General features: G+C 34.2%; 1 protein-coding gene across 6 annotated transcripts in view; it reads right to left on the reverse strand.

Annotated features, from left to right (window-relative positions):
- Positions 1–19,220, reverse strand: part of RIF1 (replication timing regulatory factor 1) — a 66,585-nt gene that overhangs the window by 28,786 nt on the left and 18,579 nt on the right. For 4 of the 6 annotated variants that reach the window (XM_071216437.1, XM_058300935.1, XM_058300931.1 and 1 more), the window contains exons 16-25: positions 18,431–18,517; positions 17,569–17,642; positions 17,119–17,299; positions 16,172–16,279; positions 15,659–15,808; positions 10,354–10,453; positions 6,917–7,181; positions 5,356–5,398; positions 4,255–4,457; positions 3,571–3,670 (exon numbers count right to left, since the gene is read on the reverse strand). In XM_071216437.1, coding sequence (XP_071072538.1) covers positions 3,571–3,670; positions 4,255–4,457; positions 5,356–5,398; positions 6,917–7,181; positions 10,354–10,453; positions 15,659–15,808; positions 16,172–16,279; positions 17,119–17,299; positions 17,569–17,642; positions 18,431–18,517 — 1,311 coding nt within the window. The remainder of the gene's footprint in view (positions 1–3,570; positions 3,671–4,254; positions 4,458–5,355; positions 5,399–6,916; positions 7,182–10,353; positions 10,454–15,658; positions 15,809–16,171; positions 16,280–17,118; positions 17,300–17,568; positions 17,643–18,430; positions 18,518–19,220) is intronic. The other 2 variants (XM_071216438.1, XM_058300934.1) reach the window with 1 other exon arrangement.

Raw genomic sequence — 19,220 nt, forward strand, 5'->3', positions numbered from 1 at the left:
ATGGCAGAAATGGAAAAGGTCAATTATCAAATTTATTTGGAGGATACAGGGTCCCAGATAGCAAAAACCATCTTGAAAGAGCAAATGAAGTTGGAGGACTCACATTCCCTGATTTTAAAACTTATTACATTACTACAGTCATCAAAACATCATGGGATTGGCAAACAGATAAGTTACAAAGAACAAGGGAATCAAACTGGGTTCAGAAAACAGACCCTCACACATCTTTGGCCAATTGATTTTTTGACAAGGGTGGCAAGTTCACTCAGGAAAAGAATAATGGGTCCAAATAGTGGCCCTGGTATAAAACTGGCTATCGACATGCAAAAGAATGAAGTGAGACCCCTATTTCATGAAACCTTATACAAAAGTAACTCAGAGTAGATCAAAGATCTAAATATAAGAACCAGGATTACAAAACTCCTAGAAAACACAGGAAAACATGTTCAGACTTTGTACTAGACTTTGTGGCTGTTAACGACCCCAGAGGTCTGAGTTGGGAGAAGCATCATCTGTGTTGGCTGCTGCTTCCACCGCTGCAGAAATGAGGCAGAGACGGAAAGGTTAAAGGACAATCCTTCCAGAGAAAGGACACTTGGTACTTTATTCAATGTATGAGAAAAATAATTTCTAATTGAAAAAAATTAAAGGCTAAAAGTCTGTCTTAAAAAAAAAAAAAAAAGACTTTGTGTTAGGTAATGGTTTCTTAGACTTTATACCAAAAGAACAAATAACAAAAGACAGATAAATGAGACCTCATCAAAATTAAGCTTCTGTGCATCAAAGGACGCCTTCATGAAAGTTAAGACAGCCTACATATCAGAAGCTTCTACCCCAAATAAATATCCTTTATAAAAGCCAAATAAAACAAACAAAAAGACAACCTACACAACAGAATAAAATATTTGGAACCTACATGTCTAATAAGGGTTTAACCTGATAAGGTTTTGATATCCAGAATTTATAAAGAAATCCCATAATAAGAAAAAGGGTAAAGATTTGAAATAGGCATTTCTCCAAAAAAGATATAAAACAAATGGCAAAAAACACATGAAAAGATCAACATCATTAGCAATTTTGGAAATACAAACCAAAACCACAATGAAATACAACTTCACACCCACTAGAATGGCTACTAAAGAAAACAAGTAACAAGTATTGGAGAGAATGTGAAGAAAAAGGAATACTTATTCATGGTGGTGAGAACATAAAAATGGTACAGGTGCAATGGAAGACAATATGGCTGTGTTCCGCAGCTTCGTGGATCCTCAAAAAATTAAGTGTAGAACTACTAAGAGGGAAGCAGATTTGGCTCAACCAATAAGAGTGTCCACCTACCATACAGGAGGCCCAGGGTTCAAACCAAGGGCCTCCTGACCCATGTGGTGAGCTGACCCATGCACAGTGCTAATGCACTGAAGAGTGCTGTGCCACGCAGGGGTGTCCTGTGTAGGGGAGCCCCACATGCAAGGAGTGCGCTCCCACAAGGAGAGCCGCCCTGTGCAAAAAACCACAAAATGCTACAAGTTAAGACTAGGTAACTGGATGAGGTAGTGTATTGGAGTTCTATGTATTTTTTTTTTTGCATTATTCTTTTAACTTTCCTGAAGATTTGAAGTGATTTCATAATTTATAAAAATGACATACAATAGAGAATATTAACTTATGAGCACATTTTTCCTCACAAGAGAATATGACTATTGCAGGCCACATTTCATTTTAGTCTAGTTAACCTCCTAAGATTTAACTATAGGTTACCTTATAAGAATTAACTACAGCCCAAATATAAACCCAAGAATACTTAGATAGCTACAACATTTTTCCTCGACAGTTTCTATATAGAAAATAACTATACCTACCTGTACTGAAGAGAAAAACATTTTCCAAGGATACTCCAACTCATGGTTATATATTAATCGTACCCACGCCTATACTCCTCTATACTCCTAGATCTTCACACATTAAGCTCTTTATTACCCAAAGTAACCTTAGTCTTAATGGTGAGAGTAAATATTGTTTTTCTGACAGAAAGAAATGAAAAAACTGGAGGGTGGCCTTGTTTAGAGTTGGACTAGAATTACTGTTTCTAGTTTGTCCAAAGGAACAAACAATGTATTTCAACAATCACAGACTTTTGTCAAAGAGTACACAAAACACCTTAGTTCAAAAAAGACTATTAAAGAAAAACAAAGAGAGTGTGATCAAAATTACTGCCCTAAATTCATAAACAACAGTCCAGACCACTGACAGTAACAGAAATCTTCTATCCAGGGCTTACTTGTTTATCACTTTTTTAGAACATTTTATCTAAGTTTTTTGTTTTTGTTTTTTAAAGAGATACCAGGATTGAACCCCGGACCTCATGCATGAGAAGCAGGCACTCAACTACAGAGCTACACCCATTTCCTCAATCTAAGCTTTTGTCTTTTTTTAAAAAAAATTACAATAAACTGGGGAGCAGATGTGGCTCAAAGGGCTGAGCACCTGCTTCCCATAGGAAGGTCGCTGGGTTTTGTGACCAGTGCCTCAGTGGTTGACTGCTGGCTTCCCACATCCAAAGTCCTAGGTTCAATCTCCAGCTCTAGTACCTCAAAAACACTTGGGCGAAGTTTTATGTGAGTCCAGATTTTATGAATTCAAAACCAGTGAATAATATCTTTTTAAATTCTTACCCTCAAGCAAATGGAGTGAATGTAATATCACTTCACACAAAATATACAACCGCAGACCAAAAAAAACCCTCATAGGATTAGTAAGAAATCCCATTGGTAATCCCTAATGCTGGGTGATAACAGATTCTGATAAAAATATAAATGAATTATTTCATCATGATGCAGTAATAAATAACTTGTACAAGGTTTTGTACTTGTATTTCCGGATATTAAATAGCGAAGTTAAAAGAAAACTTCTACCTGATTCACTGATTAATGTAAAAAACATACAATCTGTTGATTATGAATGCTAATCTATTATAATCACATCACCTATTCTTGTGAAGTCTGAATCTCTATAATGTAAACAGTGCCACTGGGCCAAAGCTTTTCTAGTATGCTAAATACACTAAAAATACATAACATGCGAAAAAAATTAAAAAGTACAAAGTGAAAAAAAAAATAGCGAAATGGATGTGGCTCAAGCAACTGAGCTCCTGTCTACGACATGGGAGGTCCTTGGTTTGGTTCCTGATGCCTCCTGAGAAGGTAAGCTGGCACAATGGCCAGGCACAGTAAGCTGATGCAACAAGATGATTCAGCAAAGAGACAGAGGAAAGACAATGAGAGATATAACAAACCAGGGAGCTGAGGTGGCTCAAGCTATTGAGCACCACTCTCTCACATGGGAGGTCCCAGGTTTGGTTCCTGGTGTCTCCTAAAAAGATGAGCACAAAGAGAGACAACACAGCAAACAGACACACAGTAAGCACAAACAATGGGGGTGGGGTGGGGATAAATAAAGTAAATCTTTAAAATAAATAAAGGAAAAAAGTACAATTCCTATCTATATATTTTAAAAATTACAGTAAACATGGTACTCAATTATCTATAGGAGTACAACAAAATTAAATCTTACTGATTCTGAATATGATCCACTGGATTCCTCTACAGCATCAACATTTTCCAAACCAGGCAAGAGAAGTAGAAATTTTTGTTTGGCTTGTCTTAGTACTGGTCTTTACGAAAAAAAAAAAAAAAAAAAAAAAAAAAAAATATATATATATATATATAAAATACACACACACAAATAAATACATATGCTGAGTCAAAAAGTACCAATAAAAAATTTTTAAAAATCTAATTATAATCTAAGGGTAGCAAAATATAACTGGTGTAAAGCCTATTTCTTCTTATACACACCCAAGCCTGCAATAAATTATAGAAATATTTGAATTTTTCTGTCATCTTTCTAGTTACCAAATTTTAATCATAGAAAATTTCAAGCAAAAGTAGAATCCTGCATTAAGTTCATATGTATATGCATCACCTAGCTTTCAATAACCAATTTCCCTGCACTTCTTTCTTCCATTAAGGTTAATTATAAATTATTGCTTTTGTTCTTAAAATTACCTATTGGATAACCTATGATCCAAAACAAGAGGTAAAAGAATGTTTATTAATTACCATGGACCTCAAATAATAATACTTAAACTAAGGAATCCTCTGCAAAGATTCCCAAAAATGTTATTAAAATCAATATATCAATTTATGTAATTTATGTTACCACAATATAATATGTTTAAGAGTTTTGTTAGCATACTTTAAATCTTCAGGATAAAACAGCAAGTTCACTTTTCCAAATGTGGCATTCCAGAACTGAGCACTCTGTTTTTGAATCTGCTTATTCTTGTGCAGAAATACTACACATAACAAAGGAGAGAGCTGTTCAAGAAATTCACTGTCGTAAATCCCAGTGTAGCTAAACTGTAGACAAGCAATAATTTCTCCCAGCAGCTTTTCTAACTAGGAAAAAGGAAAATTTTGTTAGGGTAACATTTGGAAACAATATTTTTAAAAACGTGAAAAAATAAAAGCACAAACATTATCAACTCACAGCATGTTACATTTTCAATTTTCAATTTCAAAGTTACTGTATGATCATATTACTATGAACCAAATATATTGTGTTACATACTATATGATTCCAAAAAAACTTTTCTGTATCCAGTACATTTGAGAAATGAATGTTTTTATTATCTGCATTTTTTCATTTTTAAATTATTGTTTATACTTTCAATTATAAATGTACAAAATAAAGTTAGAAAAAATTCCAAAGGATTTCAAGAAAGTCCTAAACCTTCACCTTAAATGTATTGTCTCTTAAAGATATGCCTCTTTATAAACTCATGTAAATTTTTTTCTTAATTTAGCAAGGTTCAATTTATCTAATGTTAAAATCTCCTATACATTTTAATATAATGTAATCGTGAATTAATGTAAGGACATTGTACTAAAACATTTCATCTAAAAAGAAATGATCCCCAAAAAGGCATTATGTAACAATTTGGTGTCATAGTATGTGATAAACTGATTAACATTACATCTTGATTTCAAGCTTATTTTTCCAGTAACAGAAAAAAATGTTTTCATATCAGTTATAATAGCAATAGTTGCCTACACAACTTTTGTTTACGAAAGTGTAGCAAGAGATAAGATAGATGTTGATGAGTGCTATGAATTTAAGGGAATGCCATTAAATACATTTTTAAAAATCCTTGTAGTGTTTTTATATCATATTACCATTTAAAAATGAAGTACAGCCACTTTTAAAAAACAGAATGAAGTTGAAGGAAAACAATTATTTAAACCCTACCATTTCTTCATTATGAAAGTATGTTTATGGACAACTCTTTATCTTTACCTTGTTGTTCAAACAACTATACACTTTAGGGACTTCATCACACCTGGGAGGAAAAATACATAAAAGAATTACCATTCCTATTTTACAAAGTTAACACTATAGATCTAAATCTTTTTTTTTTAAGATTTATTTATTCATTTATTTATTTCTCTCCCCTTCCCCCCACCCCAGTTGTCTGTTCTGTGTGTCTATTTGCTGCGTCGTCTTCTTTGTCCGCTTCTGTTGTTGTCAGCGGCATGGGAATCTGTGTTTTTTGTTGCATCATCTTGTGTCAGCTCTCCATGTGTGCAGCACCATTCCTGGGCAGGCTGCACTTTCTTTCACACAAGGTGGCTCTCCTTACAGGGCACACTCCTTGCGCGTGGGGCTCCCCTACGCCAGCACGCGGCAGGGCACTCATTGCGCGCATCAGCACTGCGCATGGGCCAGCTCCGCACGGGTCAAGGAGGCCAAGGGTTTAAACCGCGGACCTCCTGTATGGTAGAAGGACGCCCTAACCACTGGGCCAAGTCCGCCGCCCCCGATATCTACATCTAAAAATAAGGTAATGCAGCCACAAAATGAGACATGTATGTGTAGTGACGTAGACAAATTATAGACTGCCATTAAGCAAGAACAATATTAAGTATGGAACAAACCCATCTTCTAAAAATAAACCACAGAACATCATCTAGAATAGACCTCAAAACATTAATACTAGTTACATATTTCTGTTTTTATGTTTAAAAGTATGAATATTTTTCATAAAATAAAGGATAAAAAAAGATTTTCAAGGAGAGTTAATACATTTTGAGGTTTATTTTGTGCTTGATAAAATCAGTCCTAACACTTTTCTGTGAATTTAATTTATAAAAGACCATCTATCTTATGATCTAACCACGAGCTTGCTATAAGAAACACTAATGGAGTCTTTTAAAGTGAAAAGAAAATGCTTTTATACATACGTTACTTTGGATTTTGGCAGGTTTTATTTTAAAGGCACTGCTTGCTTCCATTCAAACATAGAAAGGAATGAAATCAATATAAACGTTTGGAGGATTAATCAGAACTTCAAATGTGCATACCCTGTGAACCAACCATTTCACTTAAAAGATCCTGTTGTGGAGAATTAATGGCAAATGAGGGCAATGCACACGTATCTTCATGTGCAATTGTTCTGTATGAGGGAAAATACTCTCCACCAACAGGAAAGAGGAATTCTATGCAGGTAATTAAAAGAATGAAATTCTTCTTTTATGTATGGTAGAATTTACACACAATACACTATACACTTAGAGAGTACAGTGTCCAAATATATTTTCATATGAATCATACATTTAATGTCTGGATGAACAATTCTGGGGAAAAAAAAAGGCACTACACTGAAAAGGGGAGATCTGTAGTCAAGGTAATAGGTCTTTCAATTCTTCTCTCTTATTTCCAAACTTTTTAAACTACTCTTTTTACATTAGTGAAGATCACTGTATTACCTGCTCCTTTAAAATGCTGAAAGGAAACCATAAAAGTTTGCTATCTTAATTTTACACATTTCATTCAAACCTATTAAGTCCAAAATACTTACTTTGAATTTTCATATAATAAAGCCAGAGGTCTCGTCAAAGTTGCAAACATTTTTTGGATCATAGAAGGCAAAGAAATATGTCCAAGCACATTGGAAAGGATGCTGGTAATTGAAATGCCGACAGTGAGGAGAGTGTCAGAATGTACTTCCTTGAAGCTCAGTGTGTGGAAAGAATAAATCACTCTCACAATAAGTTTAAATAAAGAAGCCAACTTTCCGAGGGGCTCCTTCTTCTTTTTGGACCAATCTGAAGGTGTCTGTGGTACTAAGATAAAATTTAACTAATTAAAAACAAGTACTTTGAGAATAGTGTCACTGTCCACCTTTACATTTAGATCTCACATTTAAATGCACGCTACATCTAATTCAAGTATTTCTGTAGATTGATACACACAAATAAACCTTAAAATCACATAACATTAATGGATAATTACCACTAGAACATTATCGGAGAATGAGAGTCAAATACAAATGGAAGCTTTTAGGTAGATTTAGAATAAAAATTCCAGGGAAATGGGTCTAGTTTTCTCCAAAGAATTATAGAATGCATTTTTAATTTTATAATTCTCAGGATTTCAACAAATATAGAAAAGTACAATATCGTAGGATAGGTTCCATCAATGTATTTAAAAGTCAGTTTTTTTCCCACAAAGAAATGAAAACTGCAACTCCTGTAACTTGTGAACCAATGTTCATAGCAGTATTACTTACAAAAGCCAAGAGAGAGAAGCAACCCAATGTTCATCAAGAGAAAAATGTAGATTGTCACAAAAAAAGGAATGATGTACTTATATGACAACATGGATGAACCTTAAAAACATCCTAAGTGAAATAAGCCAGACAAAAAAGATGAACTATTGTAGGATTTCATTTTTATGAAATATCTAGGAAAAGTTCAGAGTCAAAAAGTGTATTAAGAGTTTACCAGAAGCTAGGGATGGGGAAAGAGTCACTGTTTCAACGGGTACAGGGTTTCTGTTTGCACTAACAGAGTCTTGATAACAGATGGTGGTGGCAGTATGTTATAAATATAATTAATGCCACTGAATTGTATTTTTAAAAATAGTTCAAAATGGCAAACGTTATATATGTTAACGGTAAAAAAAAATGAAGTCAGTTTTTAAAATAAGGAAATTTCCATTAGAAATTAGTTTCCTGGTAGTTCATTGAACCCTACAAACACTAAAGTCAGAGAACTAATTTCCCAGAAAGAAAAAAGAAACTAGATTTTTAAAATTGTAAAAAACGGTCCCATTTTCCTTTGTTCCCTTTTTAAACTCTTTCTCCAAATACCTATTTACATACGGTAACTCCAGGTGTTTTACTTAGAAAAATCATACCCACTTCAAGATAATCTTTGCCTTTCCCTTAAAGAATCCATTCCTTCACGGTAAGAGATTACAGATGTAAGAGAAAATCGATTCAGAGTTTATGAAATAAAAAATTAATCCCACGTTGTGAACATCCATGGTGATTTTTATGCCCATCCCTGTTTCCTTCAATTGCTCCTAATATTCAGTTTCTCTCAACTTCTGCTTGAAGAAATCTCCAAGTTTTCTTCCCAGTTTTCACAAATTTAAGTAACAACAGGGCCCATGGCATTCCATGCTTTATAAATAAGTATCAAAACATACTGTGTAAGTCATATATACTGTACGTCTTAAAGTAAAAAAATACCCAGGTTCATTACATCATTAAACAAACAATAAACTGGAGGGGGCTTTGCATGTGGGAAAAAAAAATGGCTTGGGAAAAAAAAAACCTACTAAACAATTCAAGAGAACTCTGCTAGGTTGAATTATGTAAAGGACAATGTTCTTAATCTTAATCCATTCCCACAGGTTTGAACCCATTGTAAACAGAAGTTTTGAAGTTTTTGAGTTAAGGTATGACCCAACTGAGTAAGGCTGGGTCTTAATTCTATTACTAGAGGCTTTATAAAGAGAGTCACCTGGAGGAGCAAATTGGAAGTCAATGGAACCAAGAAAAGAAAGGAGAGGACATAACCATGAACACTGCCAGGTGATGGCAAAGCCAAGGGCCCAAGGATCTCGGGAATCTATTATCAGGATGTCCGTCTCCAAGGCAAAAGCATCACCTTGCTGATACCTCAGTTTGGACATTTTCCCGAACCCTAACCATAAGCAAATAAATTCCCATTGCTTAAGCAAAAAAAAAAAAAAAAAAAAGATGTTTTAGTTTTGGGTTTACAGATCATGAATTTATTGGATTTTTTCCTGAAGTACAAAAATAAGTAAAATTATCTCAACAGGGGGCTTTTATCATCTTGCTCATGTATCAAACTTCGGTGGCTTACAAAATCTCATATTTATTATACAAAATTTTTATAATTACGATATTCAAGTATAATTTTATTTTTCTGGCAGACAGAAGTAAAAGCTGGGATCAATATTTAAAACACATCTGTAACTTTATTTCTGTGGCATTCATTCTGAAATGCTCAGTCCTGTAACATACTTTCAGCACTTCATATTGCTCTATTTAACAAAAAAGTAAAAACAAAAAAATTTTTTCCCTTAAAAAAAAAAAAACTTGTGTTCTACAAATCTTTAGAGTCTTTAACTAAAAGGAAAGTTGAGCATGTTCCCAATCTTAATTAAACAGAATAACTGATCTCAAAAACAAGCATTTTCCAATACTGGTAGGTTAAACCTTACTATCAGAGTAATATAGATGGAAATACTTTATTTCAGACTCAAATAATAGATTTAAAAAGCTCAGTATTTATTATAAAATAATTTAGAATCAAAATAATGTAGTTTTTAAAAACCAGACTAGTTACCATTTCAATTCTCTAAAAATTTTAACTGGTAAAATGGTTAATGTGGCATGTGGCAAAAAATACTTTTGTTGGTTCATAAACACAAACTCAAATTTTTTTTTTTTTTAAGAAGGTATAGGAGATTGAACCCAGGACCTCATACATGTGAAGCACGAGCTCAACCACTGAGCTATCTACACCCAACTCTGCTCAAAATTAAATTTTAAAAGAAAGAGAAGCTGTTATATTATCAGAGCCTTGCTATCTGGTACAAATAGAAACCTGAATAAAACAATCCTTTATCAAAACAGCATGTAAGTTTTTATCCTGACTGCAATGTCTTATTTACTGGTTATATAATCTTGGACAAGATTTAACCTAAAACTAAATAAAAATCACTATTACGGAGTAAATCACTCCTAAGTGGTCTTGAATATTAGAATAACATTTGTTTTTTGTGTCATCAGGAGTAAAGACATTTTATTTTTGTATGTGTGCATACATGCATATACGCTATGAGAAAGCACATGTTCCTACAAAAGAACATAATATAATTACTAAATGGCATGATTCAATAAGAAGAAATGAGGACCACTTGACAACAAATCAGTCATGACAAAATATACGAATAAAGGAATGAAAAAAAAATACTTACATTTAACTTGGGGTTGATATTTAATATTATATGGAGAAAAGTCGATGCAATCAACCATTACATTGATAATATGAACGATCCTATCCAAGAACAACAAATTCTAAAGAGAGGATGTGTCATATTAGAAAATTTTAAAATAACTCTGGCATACTACTCAACCATAGTAAACAACAATGAACAAAAGTCTAAGACATTTAGTCTCACAAATACATACCATATAAGGCACAATATGTACAAGGTTTTCAAAAACTTCCCAATAAACAATTATGTGCCAAATACTCTAGTTCTGTTTCTTACATTTAGAGAAAATAGACATTCGGAAGCCCATAAAACTTGGCACATTAACCAATAAATTGAGAACAGAAGAATTAGTTTCATAATTAGATTCTTTACTAAATTCTTATTGAAGTTACAAATGTTAAGAGTGTTTGCATCCAGTGAATATAAAAAATAAGCTCTTGACCTTGCCATCACTTTCATCCTCCTCCCAAATTCAACTAAAATAAAAGCACACTGACAGAAGCAAAGACTTTCCTGGAGACTAAAAAAATAAATACAGGGAGGGGAGCAGTAGGGAGGAACAAACTGATTTATAAATTCAGTGCAATACCAATCAAAATCCCAAAAGCCTACTTTACAGAAACAGAAAAAAGCACGTTTGGAAAGGAAAGGGCACCTGAATAGCCAAAAGTATCCCTAAAAAAGAAAAACATGTGGGAGGATTCTTACTGCCTAACCTTGAAACATATTACAAAGCTACAGAGGTCAAAAACAGCACGGGTCAAGGGAGGTGAATGTGGCTCAAGTGATAAGGCCTCTGCTTACTATATGGGAGGACCAAGTTTCCATCCCTGGTACCTCCTGGTCAGAAAAGAAAAGCGTGCCTGCACGGTGAGCCAGTGCCGGTGTTAGTGCCCGTGTAGTGAGCTGAGTGCCCACGAGTGCCTGTATGATGAGCCATTTTGCACACAAGTGAGTCACGCAGCAAGATGATGCAACAAAAGAGAGGTGAAGGGGAGGGTCAAAGTGAAGCACAGCAGAGACCACTGAGGTGGTACAATTGACAGGGAACCTCTCTCCACATCAGAGGTCCCCAGGATCGAATCCCTCTAAATCTTAGAGAAAGATGAGAAGACAAAAAACAGAAATAGATACAGAGGACCACAGAGCGAATGGACAGAGACAGGAAAAACAGCAGGGCAGGGATGGGGGAGAGGAAAAATAAATAAACCTATGAAAAAACAAAACAAAACAAAACAAAACAGCATGGTCAAGGAGTGGATATAGCTCAATGGCTGAGCGTTTGCTTCCCATATACGAGGTTCTGGGTTCTATCCCTGGTACCTCCTAAAAGCAAACAAAAATGAAAAGACCAACTCTTACTGGGGAGCGTATGTAGCTCAGTGGTTGAAAGCCTGCTTCCCATGTATGAGGTAGTCCTGGGCTTAATACCCAGTACCTCCTAAAACAAAACAAAACAAAACAGCATGGTATTGGCATATTGACAGACATACTGGTCAGTGGAATATAATTGAGTCCAGAAACAGACCCTCACCTCTATGGCCTACTGGTTTTTGACAAACCTACCATGCCCACGTAACTTAGACAAAAAGAGTCTTTTCAACAAATGGTGCTGGGAGAACTGGATATCCATAAGCAAAAGAATTAAAGAGGACCCATATCTCACTCCTCATGCAAGAATCAACTCAAAATGGATCAAAGACCTAAATATAAAAGTCAGGACCATAAAATTACTAGAATTCCAGATCTTGTGTTAGGTAGTGGCTTCTTGGATCTTGTACCCAAAGCTTGAAAAAAGACAAAACAGATAAATGGAACTTCCTCAAAATGAAACACTGGTGTACCTCAAGGACTGTAGAAAGGGTGAAAAGGCAGCCAACTAAAGGCAAGAAACTTTTTGGAAATCAAATACCCAATAAGGGTTTAATATTCATGATATATAAAGAAATGCTAAAATTCAACAGAAAAAACAAACGACCAATTTAAAAAATGGGTAAAAGAATTGAATAGACATTTGTCCAAACAAATAAAAAATGGTGAAAAACACACATGTTCAATATCATTAGCAATTATGAAAATGCAAATCACAGCTACAATAAGATATTACTTCACACCTATTTAGAACAGCCACTATTAAGAAGAGAGAGAACTACAAGTGCTAGAAAGGATGTAGAGAGACAGGAATACTTATTCACTGTTGGTGAGAATGTAGAATGGTACAGCCACTATGGAGGACTGTTTGGCAGTTCCTAAGAAAGATGAGTATATATTTGCCATGTAACCTGGCACTATATTATTACCAGGTGCATACCCAGAAGAACTGAGAGTAGTGACACAGACATGTGCACACTGATTTTTATTGAGGCATTATTCACAAATGCCAGAACATGGAAACAATCCAGGTGTCCATCAGCTGATGAATGGATAAACAAATTGTGGGGTACACATAGGATAGAGTATTATGCAGCTGTAAAAAGAAGTCATGAAGCATATGACAACATGCATGAACCTGGAGGACATTAGGTTGAATGGAACAAGCCAGACACAAAAGGACAAATATTGTGACTGTGCTCTTATGAACTAAATATACTGTGTAAACTCATGGAGTTAATAATTAGAATATAGGTCACCAGAAAATATAATGAGATTAGAGAATGGAAAGCTGAGGTTTAATCTGTGCAGAACTGGTAAAAAGGTTGTTTGTAAATCTTTGGAAATGAAAAGAAATGGTGAAAGCACATCATAGTGTCTGTAAATAGCATGTGAAAATAATATGGGTATGACAGGGGTTAAAAGTGAAAGTCTATGGGGCGGACTTGGCCCAGTGGTTAGGGCGTCCGTATACCACATGAGAGGTCCGCGGTTCAAACCCCGGGCCTCCTTGACCGGTGTGCAGCTGGCTCATGCGCAGTGCTGATGCACACAAGGAGTGCTGTGCCACTCAGGGGTGTCCCCTGTGTAGGGGAGCCCCACGCGCAAGGAGTGTGCCCCGTAAGAAGAGCGCTCAGCGCCAAAGTAAGTACTGCCTGCCTAAGAATGGCTCAGCCCACACGGAGAGCTGACACAACAAGATGACCCAACAAAAAGAAACACAGCTTCCCGTCTGACAACAGAAGCAGATAAAGACGATGCGGCAAATAGACACAGAGAACAGGCAAATAGACTCAGAGAACAGACAATGGGGGGGCGGGGCAGAAATAAATCTTAAAAAAAGCGAAAGTCTAAAGTCATGTATATTACTAGAAAGAAAAGCTAAAATATACAACATGGGACTGTATAGCATAGCAAAAGCTCACGTGAAATATGCATTAATATTATATATTTAAGACTTTTTTTGGGAAACAATACATGAATGTTAATGTTAGATGTTAATATCAGGCAAAAGTACAACCAAAGCAAACTATGGACAGTAAGGTTTAGTAATATATTAATAATCTTCCATTAAGGGTTTTAAAAAAAGGAGCTATACTTAGTGAAAGTTCTAGACAAAAGGAACTACATTGTTTGACTCCATCTATATAAAAAGATAAGTTAGAGATGGAAACAGAATAGCAGCTATGTATGGCAGTGGAACAATATAGATTGAGAGGTGATTATTAAGGGATTTTATTTTTTTGCTAATTATCATCACCATCATTATTGGAGTAATGAAAATGCTCTAATGACTAAAGTGATGAATATACGACTATGTGATTATACCAAATATCACTGATTGTAAACTTTACTGGAAATGTATGCTTTATTAATATGTACCAATAAAACTGATTAAAGATCGTCAGACTAACCATTTACATGTGTAAACTGTATCAACAGAAAAATGCCTTATTTCACAAATTCTGTGGTATAAATTTTCTGAAGTCTTAAAATAACTATAATTATTGTATCTGAGTTTAGGATAGGAAGATAATCTGCTGACAGTTATTCCTTTTTTCTTAATGAATAAAATATGGTAAAGCAAGGAAAGGTTAAAATCCACGCCTGAGATTAAGAAAGATAAAGAAGCACAAAAAAATCTAGCTCGTTATCTGCATAGAAATAAATGTATTTGTATGAAAACAATTATCAGGATGTTTACTGCAATATTATTTGTAGTAGTGAATAACTGGACTCAAAGCATCTTTCAAAATGGAATAGTTCCAAATTACAGTACAGTTATACTACAGGGAAAGTACATGGCAGAACTAAAAATGGCACATTGTTTAATTAAAAAAAAAAAAGATGCTTAGTTTTAAATGAACACAATACGATTCCTCTGGAAAGAATGCTGTATTAATAAGTTTAACATGTAAATTACAAGTGGACTTGGTCCAGTGGTTAGGGCGTCCATCTACCACATGGGAGGTCCACGGTTCAAACCCTGGGCTTCCTTGACCTGTCTGGAGCTGGCCCATGCGCAGTGCTGATGTGCGCAAGGAGTGTCCTGCCACGCAGGGGTGTCCCCGTGTAGGGGAGGCCCACACACAAGGACGCACCCCGTAAGGAAAGCTGCCCAGCACAAAAGAAAGTGCAGCCTGCCCAGGAATGGCGCCACACACACGGAGAGCTGACACAACAAGATGATGCAACAAAAACAAACACAGATTCCCGTGCTGTTGACAACAGGAGCAGAAAAGAAGAACAGGCAGCAAATGGACACAGAGAACAGACAACTGGGACGGGGTGGGGGGAGAGGGGGATATAAAATAAAAAAGATAAAAAAAAAACAACAACACACAGATAAGTCTATTCTAGAACGATACATACCAAAGCACTGACAGCAATTAAGTGAAAAAGGACCTACATTTTGAAGTCAACAAATTTTGAAAGCACTGGCTTTAAAATTAAACAAACAAGTGTTACTTTTATAATTAAAATTTTAAAAAGCTGCTCCAAAATCAGTTAATGTATCAGTGGTAAATTTTGAGACTAATCTTAACCTTAAAATAACAGCATCATTAACAAACAAAAATCCAAATTTAAACTAAGAGAGCCTTACAAGGCCTGATAGATATTAAAACATAAAAGTCCAGGAAAGAAAGGGTCTTACATTGTTAATCTTAAATGGCAAAGGTTTAAATAGGTACCTAATAATTAAAAGTAAAAGAGCACTCACTGATAATGATCCTGAAACATGGAGCTTAAAGGCCAAAACACACAATTATTTCACAAAGCTAAACTTTTTTCCATATTAATCCAGTCATTTATAAATTTCAAGTATTAGTAAACGATATTTCACAAATGTTGTCTCCATTTACTTGAAAAAAGTCCTTTAAATACAAAAAGGTTGGTATTTAGACAAACTCACTGAAAGGGTTTCATCTTCCAAACTGGACATTATCTTGGAAGACAGTTCCTCACAGCACAAATTCTCTTCAGCTGTTGCCACCAAAGCGGCACAGCGGGCAAATGCTCGATATAATTCTGACCAAGTTCTAAGTAAGGTCTTCATGGTGGCCTACCAATACCAATTAAAAAAAAAAAAACAAATTTAAAACCAGAAATTATATATCAAACAAATAACAAAATGAATACCGCGTCAACATTTTAAGATACACTAACATTTTAGGTTAATAGAAAAGACTAAAGTAGGATAACCACTCCCCCCCCCCAAACATGGTTAACTGTAATAATGTTGCAAAATCCAGCAGTTACAAAAAAGGAATTTTCCATCTTTACCATTTTCTTGTTGTAGTAACTCAACGTCATAAGGACATCTTATTTTAAGAAAAGGTAATATAGGAGCTGATGATAAAGGGTAAAAATTATTTTTTAAAAATGTGAATTCCTCAAAACAAAACAAACCTTGATATTGCCTTACCATTGGAAACGTCTGTTCTGAAAATATATAGTTTATTGGTAAAATCAATGCACCATAGATTGCACTAAAATTATGTTCTAAGGCATCACCTTGATTTACTTCATTGGTCTGAAATAACAAAAATAGTGACATTAGACAAATTACCACCTAATTCTATTCTTAACTAGTAACGTGTTTTAAGCCCTAAAAAGAATCCCAGACATGTCTCCAAAATCTTCTACTATATAGATGGTAGCATTCGAATTATTAAAAAGGGCCTCTGGTATCCTTCAGATAGGAGAAAGCTATTTAGGAATGTAAATACAATGAAAATCTTTTTTCTTACAGAAGATAGTGTTTAATACATCCTGGCTTGGGCAGTCAAAATAAGGACTATTGCACTATCAATTCTTTATTAAGTCTTCATTTCACTTTTGAGTTACAGTGCAATCAGACTAGAAAACATTTCTATTTAAAGCAATTGATAAACAATGAACAGCGAGTGAACTTTAGCCTACCAATAGTGCTACTTTTATAAGGGTTTAAATTTAAGGGTTCACAAACTCATGAGTTTAAATGGTACACCTTTAAGGTATTCACCAACATGAGTTGAACAGTGGATACTAAAGAATATGTAACCTGGTCATGCTGACCATTATTATTTCCCATTAGTACAACTACTTAAAATATGAGAATTTGCATATATCATCTGTGAGCTTTCTAGTTTTAATCAGTGCTGGAGAAAATGGAACTCATTAGTTGCCATTAAGCTAAACTTTCTTGAATAAGGGAGAAAGGCAGTGACATCAACCAATTAAAATAGAAGAAAATTTACCAACTCTACAAGAAAAAATATTTAACTACTTCTATTGAAATTTAAACTTCTATTCATTTTGTACTATGACCAAAAAAGAAAATATTTTTATTTGGGGAAAAAGTATGACATATGTAGCAGGTTTATATCATACCTGATTAATCAACTCAGTTAATGGGTTAACTATTATACTCCACATTCTCCAGAGATGCTCCTTGTTTTCTAACTGCTTTGCATTTTGATTAATAACATTTAAAACAGAATCACTGAAAGCTAAAGGTGAAGTTGGACCAGAAAGAACACAGCCAACAAGTGTTTCCATATTGAGAAAGAACCTAAAAATAAAAAATATTTGAATGATGCATTAACCTGCACTTTTTACAGAAATATTAATTGGACTATAACATATTCTAAAATAACTCTTAAGAAGACAAGAAATGAAGAATTCCAATTCTTGATCTATTTTAATTTAAAAAAAGTATAAAAGAAGAAGAATGTCAGGGGGTGGGGGGAGAAAAAAGAATGCAATTCACTACATAACCTTTCCAAGATATACCATACAAAGAATAATTTCAGTTTATTTAAATTACCCAAAAAAATGTACCTTTCATCTGCTACACCACATTCCAAGAGGTTATTGTTGAAAATTAATTGAATTAAAAACAAAGCAGGAGTTCCCTGAAGAGAAAGAATGAAGTCAATCTTCACATTACAAAGAACAATATACTTGTTTCCTACAATCATAACAACATGATCACTTTAGCCTGCTAAAATTTAACTACAGGCATTATTTAGGTGATGACAATGACAGAAAATTTACTTCCATAATATACACACAAAAATCAAGTTCTCTAAACAATCATAGCTTTTCCACCTACAAGAGAAATAAAGGAATTGTGAGAGATTCCAGGTTATCAAAAATCTTAACTTAAAACTTGCTGGATCTACAATATCTATTTCCTGCAAATATTAAGTACATTTCACCTAATTAAGCAAATGTTCCAAAGCTTCCAATATTTAAGATTATAATCAATACTATTCTATAAAGAGAAAATTTTTCTTCTGGTTTCCTTTATCCAGGAAAAGACTATCATTATTCACATAGCACCACCTTTAATTTTTTCCCCTAAGGATAACGAACTTTTAATATTTCCAGCAAAAACAGTACTCATAGAAGTAAATCCAAAGTTTTTAAGAAAATTAAAGTTCACATAATTCAGGTATACCCTAGGCAAACAGAACAGATTTGATACTATTAGGTAAATAAAATAGCTATGTCTTTGGACATATTTATTTCTTTACATTAATGTATTACTTTTTCTCAGTTTCTGTTAACATTGTCAACATTTCAAATTCAACACCTCTTAGCATTTTACAACTTAAGTCTCACTTTTTTTTCAAAAGAAAGGGAATTTTTATGGCATTCTATAGCTCTTAATCACATCATTACATTTTAAGATACTTGCATTAAGAATATCCATATTAGCAACCTGATATGCTGGTGAACCTAACACTTTCTGAGGAAGTCCTTTAATTGTTATTTCCATGAGGACCTAAGAAAGCGAAAAGATTTTAAGAGTAAATTAGTCACAAAAACTTTAACTTAGTTATGTCCCCTAGTATTAACTAAACTTTTGACAATTAATTAAAAAGTAATGTTCAGCTTTCATCAATTTTAATATATGTTCCACATCTGGGGATCCTGTGTTTTACATGAGATTGTTCTGTGAACCCACATCTTCTCTAATAAAATAAAAAAACAAACAACAAAAAGTAGTGGTCGTACAAGAATATGAATACACTGTTATTAGTTTAAAAATTTCAAACACAGAAACAAAAAAATGGCAAAGCTCTTTTACCTCTGGAAATAATTCTTGCATCTAATTTCCTAGAGCTTTATCTCAATTCCCAGACATATATGTACGTTCAGAGAAAAACAAAACTTCCTGGGCTACCATATGTGCATTATTTAAAATCCATTAAGATTGTAGGAGCTCATCTACAGTTGATCTTCATTTTACTGTGTTATGGAGTTTTTATATCAATACATGTAGATAAATCTTTTAACTGCTATATAGATATAACAATGTGTTCAACCATTTTTCTATGAATGAACTCTGAAGCTATTCTTTATATATATATATATACACACACACACACACACACACACACACCTATTTTGCGAAGCTGCCATTAATTTACAGCCTCAAAAAATCCAGAAACAAAGATTTCAAAGCTTTCTAAAAACAAGCTGGG

The sequence above is a fragment of the Dasypus novemcinctus genome, chromosome 7, assembly GCF_030445035.2.
Source record: "Dasypus novemcinctus isolate mDasNov1 chromosome 7, mDasNov1.1.hap2, whole genome shotgun sequence".
NCBI lineage: Eukaryota > Metazoa > Chordata > Mammalia > Cingulata > Dasypodidae > Dasypus > Dasypus novemcinctus.